The 23,567-nt window shown below is 36.1% G+C and overlaps 1 protein-coding gene across 1 annotated transcript; it reads right to left on the bottom strand.

Annotated features, from left to right (window-relative positions):
- Nucleotides 1-845: 845 nt before the first annotated feature.
- LOC133305626 (metal transporter Nramp7.2-like) lies at nt 846-5,605 on the bottom strand. The gene is made up of 13 exons (XM_061505885.1): nt 5,477-5,605; nt 5,204-5,282; nt 5,047-5,087; nt 4,828-4,906; nt 4,176-4,280; nt 3,923-4,032; nt 3,140-3,318; nt 2,926-2,995; nt 2,601-2,774; nt 2,380-2,484; nt 1,557-1,688; nt 1,375-1,470; nt 846-1,187 (listed from the first exon to the last, which is right to left on the bottom strand). Exons 1-13 carry the CDS (start codon nt 5,603-5,605, stop codon nt 846-848), a joined length of 1,641 nt encoding a protein of 546 aa, XP_061361869.1.
- Between the last annotated feature and the right edge of the window lie 17,962 nt (nt 5,606-23,567).

Raw genomic sequence — 23,567 nt, forward strand, 5'->3', positions numbered from 1 at the left:
CCTATGATACAACAATCAAAGTACATTCTTCAAATGCCCTAACCCCTAAGTAATGGGCAGGCTGGTTTAGGCTAATTAAAAACCAAAAAAATCACTCCCCGTTCAACCAAAAAGTACATTCTTCAAATGCCCTAAGTAATGGGCAGGGCTGGTTTAGGCTAATTATGTAAATATATATAAATTTTGGAACTTCAAAGGTGCAATTTTATTTTGTCATTTATTTGGGCAGTGAAGAGGAAATTAGGTGGATGAAGTAGAAATTGCTGTTCCATAGTTCTAGTTTCTTTCCCCTGGATCTGCACATTAGGTACTTAAAAATTTAATTGTCATCCGTGACACAATTCTTTTTTAGTCAGATGTAAATTGTTTTCTTATCCTGGCTTGTGTCCAACGTTTGTCTAAAAAGCACGAAGCTCCACAAACAAAAGAAAGGAACACAATCATTTACTAAAAGAAAATGATTGTATCAAGATCTTCCCTTCAGTTGTGACCCGAATTCAATGAGAAATTGACACATCAAATTATTATGGGAGTTTTATTATTCAAGAAATTTAAAGACCAATAGATCATGGGGCTTACACTAGACTATTTTTCTTATAAACTTACGCAATAACATAAAGACCTCAAAACTTACGCCTTAGTACTATATTACACACAATTTGTACATGGGAACAAGGAAAGGGTTCTCAAGGTCCTATAATTACAATGATTTTCAACCTATCATTTTGAGAATCACCAAGCACCAGATTCTCATTGCTCACTAAAATGACTGGAAAACAATTTGAAGTTTCCTGTTTATGTACGAAACTCCCTTCTTGGTTGGTGATCCTTTTAATCTTAATAGTCTAGGTTCCCCATTCTGGTTGTTGGATATCAGCTAAATCTTCTCTGTAAGGAATATGAGTCAACTGTAATTGACCATCATTCAAAAGTCCCTTTTCCACGTGGGTTTGCATTTCAGGGTCATTCTTTGTCTCGATAAATATCTGAACAGTGTCTTTTCTGAAGGTTAGGTAGATAACTGCGATGACATAGACTGCCATTAGAGGAAACACTATGATCCCAATGAACACATTTGCCACCTTTGGGAGACTACTATGAATGAGCCAACTCACGAAGGCAGTACTGAGGTAGTACACATTAATACCAATGATTCCAAAGCCTAGTATCCATGAGATGATAATGATCTGCATGAAAAATTGAAAATTATATATGCCACATTTTTTTTTTCAATTCTCAATGAAAAATATCTCTAATTCTGCATTAAGTTTTAATGGCTAGTGGCTAATATAAAGAGGGATAAAAATCTAAGCTTCTTTTAACCAAAATCAAAGTGGCATACGTATATATAGACGAGGTAAGAGGACAACTCACAATCAGAGAATTCTTGTGAGGTCCCATCTTGGTACTGCTGCTGCTAAACTTAAGGAGTGGAATTAAAGCGAATGGAAGCTCAAAAGAAAGTATCATCTGCAAAACAAGTTTAATTAGTGTTCATGTATAATTGAATGCATATTTAATTACGAAAAGAATGTAAAATTTTAGAATATACAAACCGATGCGATGATAATACAGCGACCAGCCCCAGAAGAACCACCAACTATGGCGACAATAAGACTAGGTGTTATGGCAATGAGCCTAGTCATCAGGTTTCTTTTCCACATTTTCATCTTTAAGTCCAAGAAACCCTACACCACCAACAAAATAACACCCCAAAACCTCTTATTTTTTTAGTTTTTAAAACAAAAACGAAAGCAAAACAAAAACAGTGTTGAATGATATTCCTGTAAAGAACCTTGAAGTCACTACCCCAAAAGCTAGCTCAAGGGGTGAAAGTGCTCAAGGCCTTATAAAGCCCATATTCGTTGCCCATCCAATTAATGTGAGACTATATATCTCAACACGCCCCCTCACGCAAGAGCCCTTTAGGCTAGAAGGGGGAAAATTGCACAGGCTCATTTTTGGTTTACCTTTTTGTGCTTTTTTATTTTTTTTTTATTTTAATTCCACTTTTTAAAGCGGGGGACAGTGAGGCTCTGATACCATGTTAAGAACCTTGATGTCACCACCTCAAAAGCTAGCTTCTGGGGTGGTGTATCCCAAGGTTCTTTACATGGTATCAGAGCCTCACCGTCCCCCGCTTTAAAAAGTGGAATTAAAATAAAAAAAAAACACAAAAAGTAAACCAAAAATGGACCTGTGCAATTTCCACGCTTCTAGCTTAAAGGGCTCTTGCGTGAGGGGACGTGTTGAGATATATAGTCCCACATTGATTGGATGAACAACTAATATGGCCTTTATAAGGCCTTGGGCACTCCCACCCCTTGAGCTAGCTTTTGGAGTGATGTATCCCAAGGTTCTTTACCATTCCCAAATAACCTGCATGATGTACTGTCCTGCATAGGTTCCAGTGATAGCAGAACTTTGTCCTGAGGCTAATAGTGCTATGGCATAAACGGTTGAGCTCGACCGTCCCAACACATTCTAAAAACAATGGACATCAAAATTTCATGTGAGATGACTTGGTGCTTAATTAGGATATTAAACTTAAATATAATGATTGGATTATAGCAACTCATATAGTCAATTAAACTAAGGACCTTGAGAAGGAAAGAAGCATTGTTAAGGGTAAGATCGTTGCACTGATCACTATTTTCTGCTGAAAGGTTGCTGGCAGAGCAAACAGTGCCCGACACAGAAACTACTGCAACATTGATTAGGAATGCCACAAACAGCGCGAACCCACTCTCTATGAGATAGAACTTACATGCATCCTGCATAATCAAATATATCAGGTCATATAATATGAGTCTATTTGTAGTTTATTAAGCAAAGCTAGTCCTATGTGTTGTCTCCTCTAAACAGTTTTCGTTTCAAATTTAAAGTTTGTCACATATAGATTTCCTTATTTTCTGAGTGCCTTACATTGATGCCACGCACGGAATTGGGTATTTTTCTAGACAACACAAGAGCAGAGTGGAGGAAAAGGTTGTGCCTGCATTTTGTCAAAAAAGAAAAAAATTTAAGTAGTGAATTTTCAAAGATACATTCTTATATAAACATAGTTTACTTGATACATTATGCCAATAAAAGGTAAACATGTTGCAAAGTAAGTTAAAGGAATAAGGTGGAAGAGTACGGCATGATAAGGGCACCCAAAAGGGCAACGGCATCGGCTGTGGCTCCACCACCGAGTTTGGGCACAAACATTCCCTTTAATACACCAGAAGCCGGTGGTTTTACGTAGCTAATTTCCCCAAAGAAACATGCAGCCATTATAAAAACTAGGATTGTTATCAGCAGTTCCAGTTTTCTTATCTGCAACGCCCAAAAGAGATATGTAAATAAATAATCTTTAATGTCGAGAGAGAAACGATTTCTAGTGAATTTTGTATTCTTGAGAGTTTAGGCATGGTGCACTTGAGTAAAATTTGAAGTGCGTGTTTGTATACTCTCTTTTTTTTAAGTTAGAAGCTACTTATAAATATAAGTTAGACCAAACAGATTTTGAGAAAAACTTTTATAATGAAAAGCTCTTTTTTTTATAACGGAGAAAAAAGCTGAAAATTAAAAATTCCTAGGAGGAGCTTTTTTTTAACTCTTATCTATTTTTCTTGAATTGCGTGCTTTTTAAAAAAAATGAAGAGCGATAAAGATAGAGGGAGATAATTTTCTTAAAATATGTGCTTTCAATTAATTTTTAAGATAAAATTTTTATGTAATTTTCAAAGAGTTTTTAAGCTCTGATTTTAAAGTTTATAAGTAAAAAATAAGAGTATGAAAACAGGCGAGTCATACAAAGAAACACCGAATGGAGATAAATGATTCAAAGAAAAATAGACAATGTTAACATATTTTAATATCTTAAATGAGATATTTTATATTGTTCATATTTCCTAATCATAACAAAAAGGTAAATTACCCCAAATCTCTGCACACCAAGAAGCACGAGAGTGCTGAAGCCAGTTATAAGAACTCCTACCCATACTGGGATATGGAAGAGTATGTTCAGGGCAAAGGCTGTGCCAATCACTGCCACAATCAAGTTTGGAGAAAATTAATGACTTTAGAGGTCTAAATAGGAATACAAAGTGCCTCTTATTGTTTAATTGAATGATCTTGATTGAAAGGGGAAAGAACAAGGCGATGATGGAACAACAATAACAAATTAGTACCTTCAGGTATGTCTGCAGCTATGACAGAAATCTCGGCTAATATCCATAAGCAATACTTGACAAATAATGGGTACTCAGCTTTACATATTTCTGAAAGGTGTTTGCCTGCAAAATTCAAATTACAATAATGACATTCTCAGAGAGAAAGTATCTAATAAACAACACTTAAATTTTATCACAACTATCCACTTGTCCATTTTGTTTTCCCTCTCTCTTAAAGGGAAAGATTACACATTATAAGTACAATATTAATTATTAGATCAAACTAATTATTGGAGGCATATTCATACACTGACCACACATGTGGTCACACATAGTTTGGTGACAGGATACCGGATGGTTTATACTAAGATTATTTATAGTAGTCCTTGCACATCTACTTCTTCAATTGAGGAGCTGCCACTTAGAGAAAAAAAACAAAATTTTTCTCTTCTCTATATAAATAAGTAAGAAAATATCAATTTTTCTTTGATTTGGATAACTGAATCATAAATGAATCTAGACCATATTAAATATTTCCGTTTATTATGAATAAACAAACAAAGTGCGTTGACCATTTCAGTTCATTGAATCACGTTATCCAAAAAAAAAGAAAAAAGTTCATTGAAGCACGCAATTACGCATGGAATGCTGTGTTAGTTTTGGATCTTACCAGTGGTAACGCCAAGATTTGCAGCCAATGACTGAATTATAAGCGCAAAAATCAATCCAATTAGTACCACCCACAGCAGCTGAATAGAGCAACAAGCCAACAACACAAATTCAATTTTAGAGCTTTATTTTACTAAAGCTAAGCTAACAAAAACTTAAATCAATACATCATTTTGGGCTGTGTGGTTTGTATTCTTAGTTTGTTTCTTAACTACTATACCTCATATCTGTGATAAGCTCCAGCTTGCAAATCAGTTTCCACTGTGAAAATAGCAACAACCAGTAAGAACACAGACAAACGCACGCACCAATTTATACATAAGAGAACCAGACAGAGGGAAAAAGATGGAGACAAGAGAGAGAGAGAGAGAGATTACAGTTTCCAGGATCAAGATAAGCCAAGGAGACGAGGAAACCAGGACCTACATATGTCAGAAACTTTCTCCATCCACTTTTCTGTGTCATTTCATCAAGTGTTATTTACACACACACATATATATACCCTTAAATAAGAGTCACTGTACTATTGAAACTAGCTCGAAAACCCATTAGCTAGCATTATATAGGTGAACCCAAAAATATATAACACTTGAGAACTTGAATGGAAAAATCTTATTAACAATCCCACAGATAGAAAGAAGGAGAAGGACCTCGTTGTTTGAGGAGCCATCGTAATCAGACGGTGTGTGAAGGTTGCTAGATGGTGTCACGTTCACTGCTACTATGCGGTTGCTACCTTCAACACTTACTTGCTGTTGCTGCTGCACAAGGCTTGCCATCACTCTTTCTCTGCCTTTAGCTTCCACTTACTCTGTGACTGTGTTGTTGGGTGCTTCCCAGTGCAATACTTAATGGCTTCCGTGCACAATGAATCAAAAATATGTGCATATATTTATAGTCGAAGACTACGACTTTTTCGCATTCAGACAAATCAGAGTTCCTTCTTCATGACACCTACTCAAGGCAATTCGGCACGTTGCTGTCTTCAATGTAAGCAAATTACGTATAGCAGGATAGAACGAAAAGACATTTTAATCTTCTTCACATTAATTTCATACTTACATTACACCAATAGTTTTATACCTCTTGACTAATTCACCCAGTAGTTCAATTAATTATTTAAGGAAGAAAAAATCAAATACTTTATTTTTAGATTATCAAGATGTAAATATTGTTGCAAATCGACAATTGCACACATATCAAAAACGAAAGAGAGAGAATATAATATAGTTTGATATGGCGATCTAACCTGGTTCATCCAATGTGAGCTACGTTCAGTCTGTTTTTACTATATTTCGTCTCACCGTCAAAATTCTAAGAGTATCCATTTATAATCCAAACCCAAACTATTAAGAAAAATGAAAATTACAGTAAGACAGAGACGCAAACCACGTTTGTCTTTTTGCTGACCCGCCAATAAGGCCCTCGTCAATCAATATGCGAAATATCAATCGGTTTTTAGACATTATTTAGATTATCATTACTACTTTTTCTAAATTGAAAATTTAAGGAAATAAATTTTGACTCATTTAATGTAATACTTTGGGGTATATTGGATTAGGATTTTAAAAGATTTTTTTTGAGATAAAAAATCTTATAGATTTTAAAGGATTGTTTAGAATTGGAGGAATTTTAAAGATTGTTTTAAAAGACTTTTTTTACAATTAAGATTTCATAAGTTGGATTTTAAAGGATTTCAATAGAATTTATAAAATTTAAAAGGACAATATGAATTTATAAGATTTTAAAAAATCATATGAATTTTTAACAAACATTCAAAACTACAAGAGTTAATAAAAAAATAGCAAATAAACGCAATGATATAAATAAAAAAATTAAAACCTAATATAAATTTTTCAATCAGTAAAACATAATACAATTTTTAACAAACATTCAAAATTATTAAGCAACAGATCTCCACATATCTAAAGTTATACTAGTCCTCCATGCATTAGTTGTTCCTGCTCTTGGGTTTGAATACAAATTTGAAAATTATTTTTTTCATTTTGTATCAGAGCTATGCATATATGATTATAATACCCAATCTTTTTATTTATTAAAATAATTATAAATTTGCATGTAGAATCTATAGTTCATGATAAAATTGTGTTTGAAATTTTTTGCAATTGATCTTGGAAATCTTGGGTTTTTTATTCTATGTGATGAAAGTTTTCTAACCATATATCATATGCATGTTTTCATTGAGTATTCTAAGAAAATTTTGAATATGAATTTTTGGGTTTTATTACATAAAAGTTTAGAAAATTTCATAAATTATTTCAATCGATACATTGAAATCTTAAATTGCTTTGGAGCTTTTGAAAAACAAGTTTTAGTTATCTATGGACACAAAAATTGTTTGAAATCATTTTCTATAGCGAAGGAATTTCGTTCATAAATATATTGTTACGAAATATAGGGTTTTTATGAAAGTTTCAATATTTCTTTAAATTCATCTTGTTTCATTAATGTAAAACGAAAATTGGTTTGAGGATTTTAGTTCCCCTGTTGTTTTTCCATTGTTTTATGTTATTTTTAATACAAAAATCATACATTTTTGTGCCAAGAAAATCGCGACCCATAACTTGAAAAATTATTTTTTAAACTTCAAAAAGCTCTAAAAAATCGGCTGTTTTTGAGATAGATTATATTAGAATCTTGTTGGTTTGTTGTTTCTATGTTATTTTGTGATGAAAATCGCTCAAAAGTCTGTTATTTTTGAGCTTTGACAAAGCTCTCATGGCGTAACCAGGTTTCAAGCGGGCCAACCCCAATAGAGAAATATCAAGAAATCCTGGTTAGGGTAAGATTGTGGGGGAGACATCATATTTATATTTCTCACTAAAAAATCTTATGAAATTCACACCAATAGAAAATCTATTAAAATTGTCAGATTTTTGAATACCAAAAGATTGTTTTTCCTTTGTTTAAAATCATGATTGACTACCAACGGATTTGGATAGACTCTAAAATAATCTTATAAAATCCTAATCGAATACCACGTGATTTTTTTTTCAATCTTTTAAAATCCTAATTGAATACTAATAGATTTTTTTTATCCAAAAATAATCCATTAAAATCTTTAAAATCTCAATCTAATACACCCGGTTAGCTTACCGATGACAATTTCAATCTGATGCTCCCTTTTATTATCTCATTCCTTAAATGTTTGTTGTTTATCAGTTTTCTGTCGGGTTTTTAACCCTTTTGCCCCTAATTAAATAATTAATAACCAATTTGCCCCTCCCCCATAACTATCCACCATCCTGCCCCCATTTAGTCGATTAAGTTGCACTTTTAATCGACTAAATGGGCTAAACTCAGAAATTATGAAACGCGAATTTTAGTCGACTAAAAAATCACCTTAATCGACTAAATTGTTTGCACTTTTAGTCGACTAAGCACATTATTTAGTCGACTAAAGATCGCGAAAAACCCTATATCCAGACCTCTCTTGGCCTCATTTTCAAAATATTCGAAATCAAAACTCCTCTATTGGTCTCTTTCTCTTGTTTGTCAGCTGGGAACCTTCCAATCACCCTTCCATTTCATCCCACCACCTCTAAGACATAGTAATTGTGAAATCATTATCATTTTCCTTTATTTTTCAATTGTTTCCCCCAAATCCGAACCCTAACCACTAAAATCTGATTCCTACCCCCAAAATTCGTGTGAAAGATGAGCTCAAGTCCAAACATGTATGTTACCATGATTTACTATGATGGAAAGCATTATGAAGGCCCCAACGGTGTTCATTTTGAAGGAAAAACGAAAATGTTGAAAATCAAACGGGGCACTACGTACAATGAGCTGAAGGGGGGATTAACCAAAAATTAGGGCTACACGGCAGCCATGGCGTTCAACGGATGATCGCCAGGGTAGAGTCTACAGTTGGTAAGGATGCTATATTCTACATTGGTAATGATATATGTGACGATGAAGACGTGGATTATGTCATAGATGCAATTGTGGACCGAAAATTTCAAAACTTTATTGAGATATATGTTGAAATAGACTGTGGTCAATCTTCATCTGCACCTGTGCATGGAAGAAGTCAAAGTCAAGAAGACAGAGTGGTCGAATTATCTGCACCTGCACCTGTCTTAAGTTAGATACCACTGAGGGAAATAGACGAGGATGAGGATGGTCATGACGAGGATATGGACAGTGAAGACGATGGTGAACCCGAGAGTGTTATTCCGTTGGGTGACACCTCAGATACGGACGTAGAGGGGAATTTTGACGCTGATACTAGTTCAGGAAACTTGAGTTCCCAGGTTATGCCACCGCTCCGTGTTGACCCTGTTAGCAGTGGTAAGATTGTAATATAAAGTTTTAATTTTGCATATATATATATATATTTGTGTTTTCTTTCGTACTGACGGATAAGTTTAAATTTGGACGTAGGGTCTGAGATTGAGCCATTTTGGAACGACAGCCCATACTATTCGTTCATTAATTGGGCTCACCCTAATGATGAGACGGAGATATTGTATGGCGACGATGACATCCACGGTGGCTGGCATTTAGGAGATCCATTATATTTGTACCAGGAGTTTCGAACTAAATCTGAAATACAACATGCTGTCAAATTATATTGTATGAAGTCTCATCGTACTGCTGTGGTGGCAAAAAGTGATGACCATAGATTTGTGTTGAAGTGTCGACACCATAATGATGGTTGTCCCTGGTACGTGCGGGCTATGTTGCCCAAGAATGGAAATAGTTGGGTTGTTAGTAAGTGGGGTAAAAAACACACCTGCCTAAACCAAGGCCTTACTCGGGACCATAGACAGCTGGATTCTGATGTAATCTGTGCAGCCATTATAAGTATGTATTACATTCATTTTTATTTATGGTTTAATTTTTCGGTATATTTATTGATTTTGTTGACTTCGAATTTTGTATAGGTATGTTAAAAGAAGATCCATCCACGAAACCAGTTCTTATTCAGGAGAGGGTACAAAGTTTGTATGTATACAACATATCTTATAGGAAGGCTTGGAAGGCTAAAATGAAGGCCATTGTGAAGTTGTTTGGGGACTGGGAAAAATCATATGCCATCTTACCTGGTTGGCTGAACTACATGACACAGATAAATCCTGGTTCTGTGTTCAAGATTGATACGGATCAGTGTTGTGATGAACGACGAGTCTACACCGCTAAGGCTGTCTTTCGCAGGGTATTTTGGACTTTTCACCAGTGCATTGAGGTAAAAGATATTTGTTCCTTCATTTGGTAAACAAGAAAACAACAATAATTACGTAAACGGTTCACAACATGATGGGAACATCAAATAGTTCATTTCATAACCATAATATTACATAAGCTACAAATGTCAAATAGGAAGACCGAAGTCAATTACATAACAACATACACTAGAAACGTAAAATAGAAACATAAACCCTAAATCTAATCCTCATCCTCCTCGGACGCCATCTCCTCGTCATCCTCATCTGACACATCAGCCCCCTGCCCTGCAACATCCTCAATCTGCTGTCCTCGTCCAAGCTCTAGACGAGCAAGCCTATCTTCAACACCCTTGAACCGTCCCTGTATATGTCTAAATCTTTCATTTCCCTTCTGCACGTGACTCTTCCTCCATTTTTTGTGTTTCAGTGCCATTTTTCCTATTTTCTTCAGCGTGGCGTTTATGCCCTTCATGACATCACGTAATGAAAATCCACCCCCAGGCTCAGCTATCTCCTGCTGGTCACCCTCATCATCATCGTCATCATCATCCTCCACCTCGGGCTCAACCATGTCTACAACTGGAGCAACATCAGGAACCTCAACATCAGCCGCACCTGTGAACTGCCACACTCCTGTTTGGGGGTTCTTTGTCATCTTGCACTGCTCCAGTAGACGTTTTCCAAACTTATGATTATACCATGTGGTCTTCTTCAAGGTCACATTACCCATGGGAACATCAAAATGCTCCAATATCCTCTGAACAAGACAAGCAAATGGAAGTGCACCCTTGTGTTTGGCCTTATACATCATCCAACACACGTAGTGCCTCCAGTTCACCGAAGTACCATGTCGGATAGCCCACATGATGGGAATGTCATGCTCCAACACCCTGGAATGATTGAACGCTCGCGGAAACAAAATGTGGGTGATGACATAGTGTAGTATGCGGGACTCCACAGTAAGCAACCCCACCGTATAGGCAATGTGTTGCCCACGGACTCTCCTCTGCTCCTGCACGGCATCACCGCGTGTATATCCTGGAAGTATGGTCCCGCTGTCTGCGTCATATTCCACAGTCTGCGCAGAATCAAAGTCATACCCCAGTAACTCCAACCATACCGGAGCCGTCATGATGATGTCCACCCCGCAGACCCTAGACCTCAGCTCACCCTGATGGTAGCTGAGATTATGGTAGAAGGCCCGTACATGCAGCTCAGAATATGAACACGACAGTTCAGCCAAGGTCCTAAGATGTGATTCCTCCAACCACCTCACAATGTTAAAACCTTCTTGTTCAAAAAAGGCTGTATCAAGTGATTTGGCCCAACAAATCGGTCGGTTAACAAAGTCACGGACAAAAGATTCATGAACCACCGGGTCATTCTCGAACAAGTATCCGAATGGGAGGTCCACAGCAGCGGGGTCTTCCTCTTGTGGCCTTGACGAAGACGGACGGTCTTGTCGTAGCTACTGTCGTCTCTCATTTCCAGTGCTAGACGATCTTCTACGGCCAGCCATGGGAACAACTGTACCTACAATGCAAGTGGAAACAAATATCAATGAACAATAACAATATCAAAAAATTTAAAATTCAATATAAAAAACAAAACCTAATCCTAAAATAAAACAGAAATCAGAAACCCAATCCCTAACCCTAAAACAGAAACAGAAACACTAACCTTAACCCTAACCCTAACCCTTACCCTAAACCCTAAAACAGAACACAAAAATCCATTCCTAACCCTAAACACTACAACCCAAACAAAACAGCAACGTAAACCCTAACCCTAACCCTAACATAACCCTAACCCTAACATAACCCTAACCCTAAGCCTAAGGCACCACATCAACCCTAACCCTCACCCTTACAACAAACTTAGCACCCTACCCCTAACCTAAATCCACAAAACCGCAAACAGAAATCAAATGCATGAAGAAAACCAAAAAAAAAACTAAACTTAAAACCAAATGCAAGTCAGAATACGTTACCTAAATGTCGATTTCGCAAGTGTGAACCAAGGAAGCTTCAATCGCACCTTCAAGGGTTGAGATTCGAACTTGGTTGGAGAGAGGGGGCGGAATGCAGCGATTTAGTCGATTAGGGTTTCAAAATAACCCCCTTTGCGAAATGGGGGGTTTTTAAAAAACCTGATCTGCGATCTTTAGTCGACTAAATAATGTGCTTAGTCGACTAAAAGTGCAAACAATTTAGTCGATTAAGGTGAGTTTTTAGTCGACTAAAATTCGCGTTTCATAATTTCTGAGTTTAGCCCATTTAGTCGATTAAAAGTGCAACTTAATCGACTAAATAGGGGCAGGATGGTGGATAGTTCTGGGGGAGGGACAAATTGGTTATTAATTATTTAATTAGGGGAAAAAGGGTCAAAAACCCGTTTTCTGTCACATAACTTCTGATCAATATGTGTATAGTTGAATGACCTACGATGATTTGTATATAAGTGTGTATGGTGAATAACATTATTCTAATATTTAATCATGAGCTACCAAAATTTAATCATATTGCAATGTTGAGACAAGATACTTAACATATCAATGGGTTTGGTATAATTACTCTCTCATTTTTATTCTGACTCCACAAATCACAACGAGTTTATATGATAACATCAAAGTGAACAATAGTTATTTCTCAAAAATGATTATTTTAATAAAGAAAGAACAAGGGAAAGTCCAAGAAAAACAGGCGGATATTAATTTAATTAACTAATTCCCTGTGAAACAAAAATAGCTTGAAATATATATATATATATATATATATATATATATATATATATATATATATATAGGTAGGATCCTTTGACACTAGTGTCAAATTTAAATTTTGACACCTCATCTGAGAGCCATTAGATCAAAAAAGATCAACGGCTCTAATTTGTAAACATGTGACACCATTGATCTTTTTTTATCTAACGGCTCTCAAATGAGGTGTCAAATTTTAAATTTGACACCGGTGTCAAAAGATCCTGCCATATATATATATATATATATATATATATATATATATATATATATATATAACTCTGTAATTAAAGAAAGAACAAGGGGAAAAAATCAAGCAAAAAAGACGGATATTAATTTAATTAATGAAGTCCCCGAGCATTAATTATATATAATGGTATTATTGGATTTGAACTAATGCTATCTTGTTCAGATGATAACTCACCATTTGCATGAAGTAGGGAACATAAATCTTGTAGAGTAATTTGTTTAAGTCAACGCACAAAAGAATAAAACTAAAAAATTGTGGTAAACTATATTATCAGAGATCAACTCTCTTATTGTTTAGAGAGAGAGAGAGAGATCAACTCTCTTATAACTTTAAAATGTTAATTAGGTGAAGACTTCAAAATTAATTTTATATTTCTAACATAAGTAGGGTTATATTGACAAACTTTTTTTTTACAAACTTATAAATTACAGTGTGTCTGACCGGTAATACTTTATTCAAGAGTGTATTATCAGTCAGACATAGTATAATTTGTAAGAATTTGTAAACAAAAAATTTGTAAATATAACCTTCCCCTTCTAACATACTCACTTATACAATAACTTTTGGCTTTAAAGTTTAGGATCATATTATCGACTACTTAGTAAGGAGACCCAAATTTCTTATCAAGAACTTATCTTCGAAAAGCTTAGATTTATAGGAAAAGCTCAAGATTAATTTTACATATCTAACACGTATAACCGTTTAATATATAAAGAACAATGTATCAAATATGCAAAACCTCTAATAAGGGAAACCTTTGACCTTAAACTTTGTAAGTTCCGAAGTAAAATTTTCGGAGTCATATATATGGTGTTGATGATGAAATTGAGAACCGAATTATAAATTGTCTATGTTTATTTGCTCTGCGGCACATTTTAAATATCTACCAAACTTTTTCTTATTTAAATTAGAAACAAAACTTCGAGATAGGTTATATTCACAAATTTTTTATTTATAAATTTTTATAAACTACACTATATATTTTGGAGAGTATATTCTTAAATGAGTACACTCCCAAAATACATAATGTAGTTTGTAAAGTTAACCTCCAACTTTATAGGAGTGGACTTTCTTATAATGCAAGGGTTCAAATTCTAAAGCCAATTTTTGTACTCAAGGCAAATGCCAATATTTGAAGAAAAATTAATTTTTTCCTCACCCAAAAGATACAGAGGCACGTGGTTCACACACACACAACACACGCAAACACGCACAACACACACGATATACAGACAGACACACACCCATATATAATAAGTCCAATGATTTGTATTACTTGACTAATTAATCTACTTTAAGATAGCTTACTAATTAAAACAAATCGTCTTTGCAAGCCAAGCTTATTAATAAATGGTATTCTTAATTTGATAAAATAAAAAATTAAGGTGATATTGAAGTCGTGGTGCATGCCCCTTTTATCGATTCACCATGCTTAATTTTGGAATACATTCTTACGAAAGCCTTAACAATCTTATCTTGTCTTTCTATATGCAATTAATTTTAAAATTAATCTTGATACACTATCCGTGTAAAATAGGTTTACACTTGTATTTATATTGTCATATTGTTCAGTGAATTTGACAAGAGTTTTAATAGTTTTTGGAAATTTGTCTATTATAAGTAACCGAAATCCATTTGTCTCTTTCTAATATAAGTCTTGTTCGGTCCTAGACAACAGTAGAATAATATTGTAGGGTATGTGCTTAGAGATATCCTATAGACAGATATCTTAGTTGGTTTATGGTCAATATCTCAATCACAGCGCACAAACAATAGACTTATAGCCAAGACGTGAGTGTGTGCATAATGTTGGCAGAAGTAATAAATGAGTTCAGAATGTGTACCTGAGAGTCTTAAACCTTTTATTTATAGGGGTTACCTCTTGGGTTTGGGCTGTGTAGATCTCCCAGTTGATGTAGGATTCAACCTCTTATTTGTAGGGATAAGGGTTTTGATCCGGATAAAATAGAGGCCCAATCATGACCCCATAAGGAAAGCTCAAGCCCCTTTGAAGCACAAGGAACAAGCATTGGCGCGATGCCCACATCGCGGCGTTCCAGACGCGATGTCCCCCATCGCGACCATCCAAACGCGATGTCCCCCATCGCGACGTACAGGCCATCGCGGCACACAAGACTCTATTCTCGTATTGCACATGAAACCTTCTAAGAGAAGTAAACGTAAGGCTCAAGGTAACCCCACCACGCCTTAGCTCCAGTAAACAACGAACAACTCCAGCTTGCCTCAAATCTACTACTAGACCCTCTGGAAGATAAGGCTACACAGGTCCCCTAAATAACCTGCAGCCCAAGGCTGGCCACTCAGAAGCCAAGCCGCCTTAACTAAGGCGGCATCCCAGTCACTATATAAACACATGATATACCACCAAGGTACGATCATTCTTTACTTTCACAGCATAAACACCTGCCTCTGATACTGACTTAAGTATCAGAGTGTCTTCGCAGGTACCCCCATTTGGTGCAACGAGAATGACGAAGGACAGAGAACTCAGGCTCACCCCAACTGCAATACCAGGCCCAGACCTGAAACTACCGAAGGAGTCCAACTGTGTGTGATTTTGGCTTAATACGTATTGGGTCATCCATACCGTATTTGGTCTGATCAAGTTTTATCTTCATTATCTTTATTGTTTTATGCTGTTAGAATAATTGTTTTATTATTCATTAGAAAATTCATGGGTAGGTAGTTAGGATATGGATATATTCCATAACAAGTCTACAACTCCGAATTCACTAGCTTCATGGTTTATGTGTCAGATAGCTAATTAATAGAACCACACAATCTAAATATGTGATTTATTTGGCGCAATACTTCTATGTATCGAAGGCGCCATTTTTGTCACAGTTCTGTAACTTCTGTTTGAGAGTCATTTTCATGAAAGTCGTTTTTATATAATTTATTAATTAGCATACCTAACGTCCGGGATTCACGAGTTAATTTGTTTATTAAATTCACCCATTTGTCAGGAAACGCTGTATTGATTAGCATATAAGAAAGCAAACAATAGAATAAATCTAGCTAGTTGAAGACTCCCAAGGTCTTGGTGATAAATTTATGGAAAAACTTAAAAAAAAAACCCTATAACTTTTTTCATAATCATTTACTTCTTCTCCAAAATTTTGAATCATTTATCCCTCTTACTTAAAGTTTTTTTATCACTTACCCTCCTAAGTGAGGGGAGTAAGTGATAAAGAAACTTTCAAGAAGGTAAGTGATAAAAAAAATCTAAATAAGAGGGTAAGTAATTCAAAAAATTTGTGAGGAGAATAAGTGATAATCAAGAAAACTCATTGGAAAATTTTTGAAATTTTCCCTAAATTTATAGCTGGTTTAAGATGACATGGACTTTAATGGTAGCGACCTGCAAAATGCTTTCAATAGTTTGCAATGGCTTTTACATTGCAACTTAAAAGAAATGGCCAGAAGTTTAATCTAAGAGTAGACACTCTTTTTAGTCTCTGACAATATCTACGAAGTCCTTTTCAGTCCCTGGCAATAAAAAAGGACCAAATTGGTCCCTGAAAGTACAAGAAAAGGGTCACTCTACATATTTGGGAGTTGACATAAGGACTAACATGGCCCTTTTTTTGTAATTTCAGGGACCAATTTGGTCCTTTTTTATTGCCAGGGACTAAAAAAGACTTCGTAGATATTGACAGGGACTAAAAAGGGTGTTTACTCTTAATCTAATAAGTGAAGACTTGTGCTGAATTTATTTCATTAGAAAGTAAGGATCGAATTTGTGACCTCGTGTTCATGTTGGCTTGGATAAAGAACTAATCTAACTCAAAATTTATACTAATAAGTGAAGGCTCAATTAATAATTATATATTATATGTCTCTAAAATTTATACAATATTGAATATATAATGGAAACGTTTGTTATTTTCTAGTCCGCTAGTGTTCGAAATGATTTATTCAGATTTTAGAAAATAAAAAGTACATGTTTCATCTCAATTTTCAATTTAGGTGATAAGAGTGAAAGGAAGCCAAAAATAAAATAAAATTCTTTAGACGACAACGCTCTTTCTACCAACAATATACGGACAACAACAGCATATGTGTTGTAAATAATATTGATTTAGTTATTATTTAGTTTTTATTTAGTCATTTATTGTTGTATTGGGCCAAGCCCTTTGTTGTATTGGGCCAAGCCCATTAGGTTAAAAGTAGGTCAAATATTCTCTATAAATAGAGAACCCTTTGTACAGATTATTTACAATTCTATAATATATTAGAATACCCTTTTCAAGTTGGTATCAGAGCTCTCGATCTGAGGGCTTTGCTTCCGCACATATTATCTTCTTTTTTAACAAAACCCTAATTTCTTTGCCTCTTGCCGCCATTAGCCGCCACCGGAAAATTTTTCCGGGGACCTTTTGGACCAAGGGGACCATTGTTGACCTTCTTTTTCCTCCGATCTATCATTCTACGCAGTGTTCCTCCGCCACAAACGACCGAAACACCTCCGATCGCCTCCAATCAGATCTGTCTTCACCGTTTGGACCACTTTCCGGCGACTTTTTAACCGCGACCACCCACAGACAGGTGTGCGCTCACCGGACGACCACACCAGAAAAATCTCAGCCGGCGAAGCCCATCCACGCGCTCTCACGCACCGCCCCTTTCCCGGCGAGTGAATCCCACGCGCAGCTCCTTTCTCCGGCGCGTGGAGGCGCGTGCGGCCGTGTTTTTGGACCGGACCACCACCATTCTTCTCGTCTTCTTATCTTCTGTCTGGATCTGTAATTATTTTTCTGATCAAAGGTCATTTGATATTCTGTTTGGTTGATTTTATCGCTGGTTGTTAACTTTTTTGTTAAAGAATGGCTGAGCATGATAGTTCTTCGAACTTATCTGGTAAGAGCACACGTTCTATATCTCTTCTTGCTTCTTGCACTGATTTTAAAACCTCATGGATTTTGGATTCTGGTGCAACTGTTCATATGGCTTGTCGTACTGAGTTATTTTGTTCTTATCATCCTACTGTTGGTAGTCATACTATATCCGTAGCTGATGGATCCCATAAATCAGTTATTGGTTCTGGTAACATTCAAATTCAACCTTCCTTGTTTCTTAAAAATGTTCTTTATGTTCCTCAGCTTTCTACTAATCTTATCTCCACTCAAAAACTTACAACTGATTTGAATTGTTCTATCACATTTTTTCCTTCTCATTGTCTTATTCAGGATCTTACCACGAAGAAGACAATTGGAGTTGCTAATGAACAGGATGGGTTGTATCATCTCCTTCCAGACCATGCTAGCAAAAATCAGTTATTAATGACACGTCATCCTTCTACTGCAGAGTCTATGATTTGGCTCCATCACAAGCGTCTCGGGCATCCACCATTTAGTCTTTTGAAGTCTATGTTCCCCTCTCTGTTTCTCAATAAGTCGGTTGAGACCTTTCATTGTGATGTTTGTGAATTTGCAAAACACCATCGAGTGTCATTTCCTTCTAGCACTATTAAAAGCAGAGAACCTTTTTCTCTTATCCATTCTGATGTTTGGGGCCCTTCTAAAGTGCACAGTGTTTCAGGTGCTAGGTGGTTTGTTTCTTTTATTGACGATTGTACTCGGATAACATGGATATACTTGATGAAAGACAAGTCTGAAGTACCAGAGATATTTATTCGGTTTCATCACATGGTTGAGACTCAGTTTGGTAAGGGTATTAAAAGACTCAGATCTGATAATGGTACTGAGTACGTCAATCAACGCCTGTCACAATTCATTTCAGACAGAGGTATGATTCATGAGCTCACATGTGTTGATACCCCTCAACAAAACGGGGTTGCTGAAAGGAAAAATCGTCACCTTCTTGAAGTTGCTAGAGCACTACTTTTTCAGACATCTGTTCCTAGTTCTTATTGGGGAGAAGCAGTATTAGCTGCAACTTTTTTGATCAACCGTTTACCTTCACGGGTCCTAAACAATATCAGTCCTATTCATTCCATGACTTCCTTCTTTCCTTCTGTTCCCATATTGCAGAGTCTTCCACCAAGAGTGTTTGGATGTGTTGCCTTTGTCCATGTTCATAAACAACATCGGAGTAAGTTGGATCCTAGGGCTCTTAAGTGTGTCTTCCTTGGTTATAACCCTTATAAAAAAGGGTACAAGTGTTATCATCCACCAAGTCGGAAATTTTTTGTTTCTATGGATGTCACCTTTCAAGAATCTGAATCTTATTTCCTGGGTCCTCATCGTCAGGGGGAGAATAGTTCTTCAGAAGACTCGTCCCCTTCCTTCTTTAAGTCTGGATCAATCTTCTCTCTTCCTAGTGTGTCTGCTCCTGGTGTGTCAGAACCTTCAAATACACCTGAGATACAACCCATACTGTCTCACCAGCAACCTCAATCGTCTGAACCACTGGTAAGTCCTGAATCTTCTATTTCTTCTGAATCTCCTGTTTCTGATTCTAATATTATTTCCTCTCATGATTTGTCTATTTCTTCTGATATCTCTAATGACTTACCCATTGCTTCTACTTCTGATGACTTACCTATTGCTCTTAGAAAAGGAAAAAGATCTTGTCACAAGAAAACTTGTTCCTCCTGTCCCTCTTGTACTCAATACCCTATCTCCCACTTTGTTTCCTCTGCTAATCTTTCTGTGCAGCATAAAAGCTTTGTTTCAGCACTAGATTCTATTGCAATCCCAAAATCAGTACATGAAGCCTTGAAAGATAGGAATTGGGCTCAAGCCATGCAAGAGGAGATGAATGCTTTGGAGAAAAATAAAACATGGGAGGTTATTGATAGACCCAACGGAAAGAAAGCAGTAGGGTGCAGATGGGTTTATACCCTGAAATATAATTCTGATGGCACTCTTGAGAGATATAAGGCTCGATTAGTGGCCAAAGGTTACACTCAAACTTATGGCATTGATTATGAAGAAACCTTTGCTCCAGTTGCAAAGATGAATACAGTGAGAATCTTGTTATCCCTTGCTGCCCATTACAATTGGGATATAAATCAATTTGATGTGAAAAATGCTTTCCTCAATGGTGAGTTAGAAGAAGAAGTCTACATGGAAATCCCGCCTGGTTTTGATTCTGTGAAAGGGGAAAATAAAGTTTGTAGATTAAAAAAGGCCTTGTATGGATTGAAGCAGTCACCTCGTGCTTGGTTTGGAAGATTTACTAAGGTTATGATGACCTTAGGATACAGACAGAGCCAAGGAGATCACACTCTTTTCTTCAAGCACTCCCAAAATGGGAAGCTTACTGTGCTCCTTGTATATGTTGATGATATTATTATCACAGGTGATGATTTTGTGGAGAGACAGATTCTGCAAACACGGCTTGCCTCTGAGTTTGAAATCAAAGACCTTGGGAAACTGAGATATTTCCTAGGGATAGAAGTAGCTCATTCAAGCAAAGGAATTTTTATCAGCCAGAGGAAATATGTTCTTGATCTTCTCAAAGAAGCAGGAAAGCTCGGGTGTAAACCCTCTAATACTCCTATTGAGCAGAATCACAAGATGGGCTATGAAGAAGAGAGTCCTCCAGTTGATAAAGGACAATATCAACGGCTAGTTGGGAAATTGATATATCTGGCCCATACTAGACCAGACCTAGCTTATGCTGTTAGTGTTGTCAGTCAGTTTATGCACGATCCAAAAGAAAAACACATGCAGGCAGTAGAGAGAATTCTTCAGTATCTTAAAGGTACTCCTGGTAAAGGATTGTTATTCCGACGTGATGGCAATCTATCTTTAGAAGTTTACACAGATGCTGATTATGCTGGATCCGTGACTGACCGTCGTTCTACCACTGGTTATTGCATGTTTCTTTGCGGTAACTTGGTGACATGGAGAAGTAAGAAACAAGATGTGGTTGCCAGATCAAGTGCAGAAGCTGAATTTCGAGCTATGGCTCAAGGCATTTGTGAGTTACTGTGGCTGAAAATTGTTCTTGATGATCTCAAAATAAAATGTGAGGGACCTATGAAGCTGTTATGTGATAATAAGTCCGCTATTTGTATAGCTCATAATCCAGTTCAACATGATCGGACTAAACATATTGAGGTTGACCGCCATTTCATCAAAGAGAAACTTGATAGCGGGTTGATTACCACTCCATACATTCCCACTGGGCGTCAATTGGCTGATCTATTAACAAAGGGGCTTCCTTCAGACAGATTTCAAGAACTTACTAGCAAGCTGGGAATGATAAATATTTATTCCTCAGCTTGAGGGGGAGTGTTGTAAATAATATTGATTTAGTTATTATTTAGTTTTTATTTAGTCATTTATTGTTGTATTGGGCCAAGCCCTTTGTTGTATTGGGCCAAGCCCATTAGGTTAAAAGTAGGTCAAATATTCTCTATAAATAGAGAACCCTTTGTACAGATTATTTACAATTCTATAATATATTAGAATACCCCTTTTCAAGTATATGCCATATTATGAGGTGTTTGATTATACTCATTTTGATCGAACTTTTGGAAGTTAGACTTAACTACTGTCAAAATTGGTAACGGTTTGGATAGTTGAATCTGCTCTGTTGACTTTCTTCTATAGCCAATGGAGAACTCAACATTGTCTCCGCCTTAAAAAGTAGAGTAAATACTTTTTTTTATTCCTAAAAAAAAATACGGTCCCACTTTAGTTTCTTATAAAAATAAATTAGTCAGTTAGTTTCTAACAAATTTAAGGTGGACCTATTTTAGTCCTTTTGAGGGACTAATATGGGTCTTTTTTGAATTTGTGAGGGACCACGATTTCAACTAAATGGATCAACTTTGAATTTGTTATGGACTAACTGACTAATTTATTTTTGTAAAAGACTAAAATGGGGACCGTATTTTTTGTTAGGGACTAAAAATGGTATTTACTCAAAATTAAATTTGTTAATCAATTGTACAACTACAGTAGTCAAAGGCCATCATGTTTTTTTTTTAAAATCAAATATTAGTTATTTGCGTAACATGATTAAGAAATTAAAATATAGTATTCACTTCTACAGTAGAAAGTGGAATTATTCATCTTGTCTTAGTCATCATCACATACATAAGAAAACAAAAATGTTTCAAATGAGTTTTATATTCTTCCTTAATGAGTCACCAAGCCCGGTAGATGTATCCTATCCACACGGTTAACCTTATTTACTTATACTAACTTAGTAGTTAGCACTTATCCAACTTTGATGTTACTGATGATGGTGTCTGCGATTTATAACAAAATTAAAATTATGCTTAGAGAGCTAAGATCCATATTCATATAGCTTCTAGCTTTTCTTGTGGCATTTTTAGGTGAAGTGTACGTGAATATGTTTATATTTAGGTGAATATGAAGAGTGTTAAACGCGATGAGATCCCACGTTAATTGGTAAATGACTAAACAGAGATTATGTAAGTAAAAGAATTTAGAAACCTACTACTTTATAATTTTAGATAGAAATTAGAGAGCATTGTAGCTTTTTTGCTTCCCTTAAATTTCTCTATTCTCTCGATCCCCGAGTTAAAGCAAGCTCCATGGTATACGACATCATCATATTTATTTACTTTTTCTCTAAGACTAAAAGCAGCTTAAATCATAACTTTAGAGTGGTTGGTACATGAAAAAATTTTATTTTTATGGGAAAGTGATTTTGAAATTCTTAATTTTTCATGTTTGGTAGAATGAAGTGTACAATTTTTCTGGAAAAATTATATTCCTAGTATTTTAAATTCTACTTGTATTTATACAAAAAAAAAAAATCTACTTGTACAAAATCCCAACCAATAATATCACTCTACACATGGTATTCTGAAAATCCCACAAGATGGGAAATTTTTTCCAAATTTTACAGACAAATACCCTTTGTCCTTCATCTCCTCCTTCTTCGTTCCTCTGTCCACGATGCTTCAAACCTAACTTCTCCTTCTTCCCTATTCCTGATTCCAATTCTTATTCCCTGCTCGATAAAAACCTCGCCCTTATGCTCCTTTGGCCTCCAAGATTGCTTTTGTGTCCATAGTCAAAGCCCTAGGCATGGCTAGAGCCAGGGCAGATAGGACTGTTCACGAGGCTACGGTGGCGAGGAAGAGGGCTAAGGAGGCTTTGGACCATTCCTTTTGTCTATTCTTTCTCTTATGTTGTTCTCTTTCTTACTCGGTGGGGTCCTCGTCATTTTTTCAATCGTAACTTGTAATTCAATCGTCCTTTTGGTTGCACTTATTCACCTAAGAATCCCAGCAAGTCAATCTGGCTAGGTGCTATTTATTGTTCCGGGATATTCATGCCTTTAAAAGCTTCCCAGAATATAATATCAGTTGAGCTCCCATTATCCATGAATATTCTTTTTACTTGTAGGTTTGCCATGTAAGCAGAGATGACCGATGAATCATCATGTTCTGGGACTATGTCACAATAGTCATCTTCATCAAAACTTATGGGATCTTTTTTGATGGGCAATATGGGGCTTTTGGACGGTTGTTAACAGTCATGATGGCTTTTAGATGCCTTTTTCTCTTGGAATAGGTTTATCCCCCTCTTGCAAAACCTCCCGCAATAGTTCCTAACACTCCAGCAACA

The sequence above is a fragment of the Gastrolobium bilobum genome, unplaced genomic scaffold (assembly GCF_033153095.1).
Source record: "Gastrolobium bilobum isolate Gb01-03AN ecotype WA unplaced genomic scaffold, APGP_CSIRO_Gbil_v1 utg16477, whole genome shotgun sequence".
NCBI lineage: Eukaryota > Viridiplantae > Streptophyta > Magnoliopsida > Fabales > Fabaceae > Gastrolobium > Gastrolobium bilobum.

Coding starts and splice junctions, on each gene's coding strand:
- LOC133305626 (XM_061505885.1), bottom strand. CDS start 5,605: ATGGCAAGCCTTGTGCAGCAGCAACAGCAAGTAAGTGTTGAAGGTAGC. Junction 4,033..4,175: donor AGCTGCAGACATACCTGAAG/GTACTAATTTGT, acceptor TGATTGTGGCAG/TGATTGGCACAGCCTTTGCC. Junction 2,775..2,925: donor ATTCCGTGCGTGGCATCAAT/GTAAGGCACTCA, acceptor TTGATTATGCAG/GATGCATGTAAGTTCTATCT.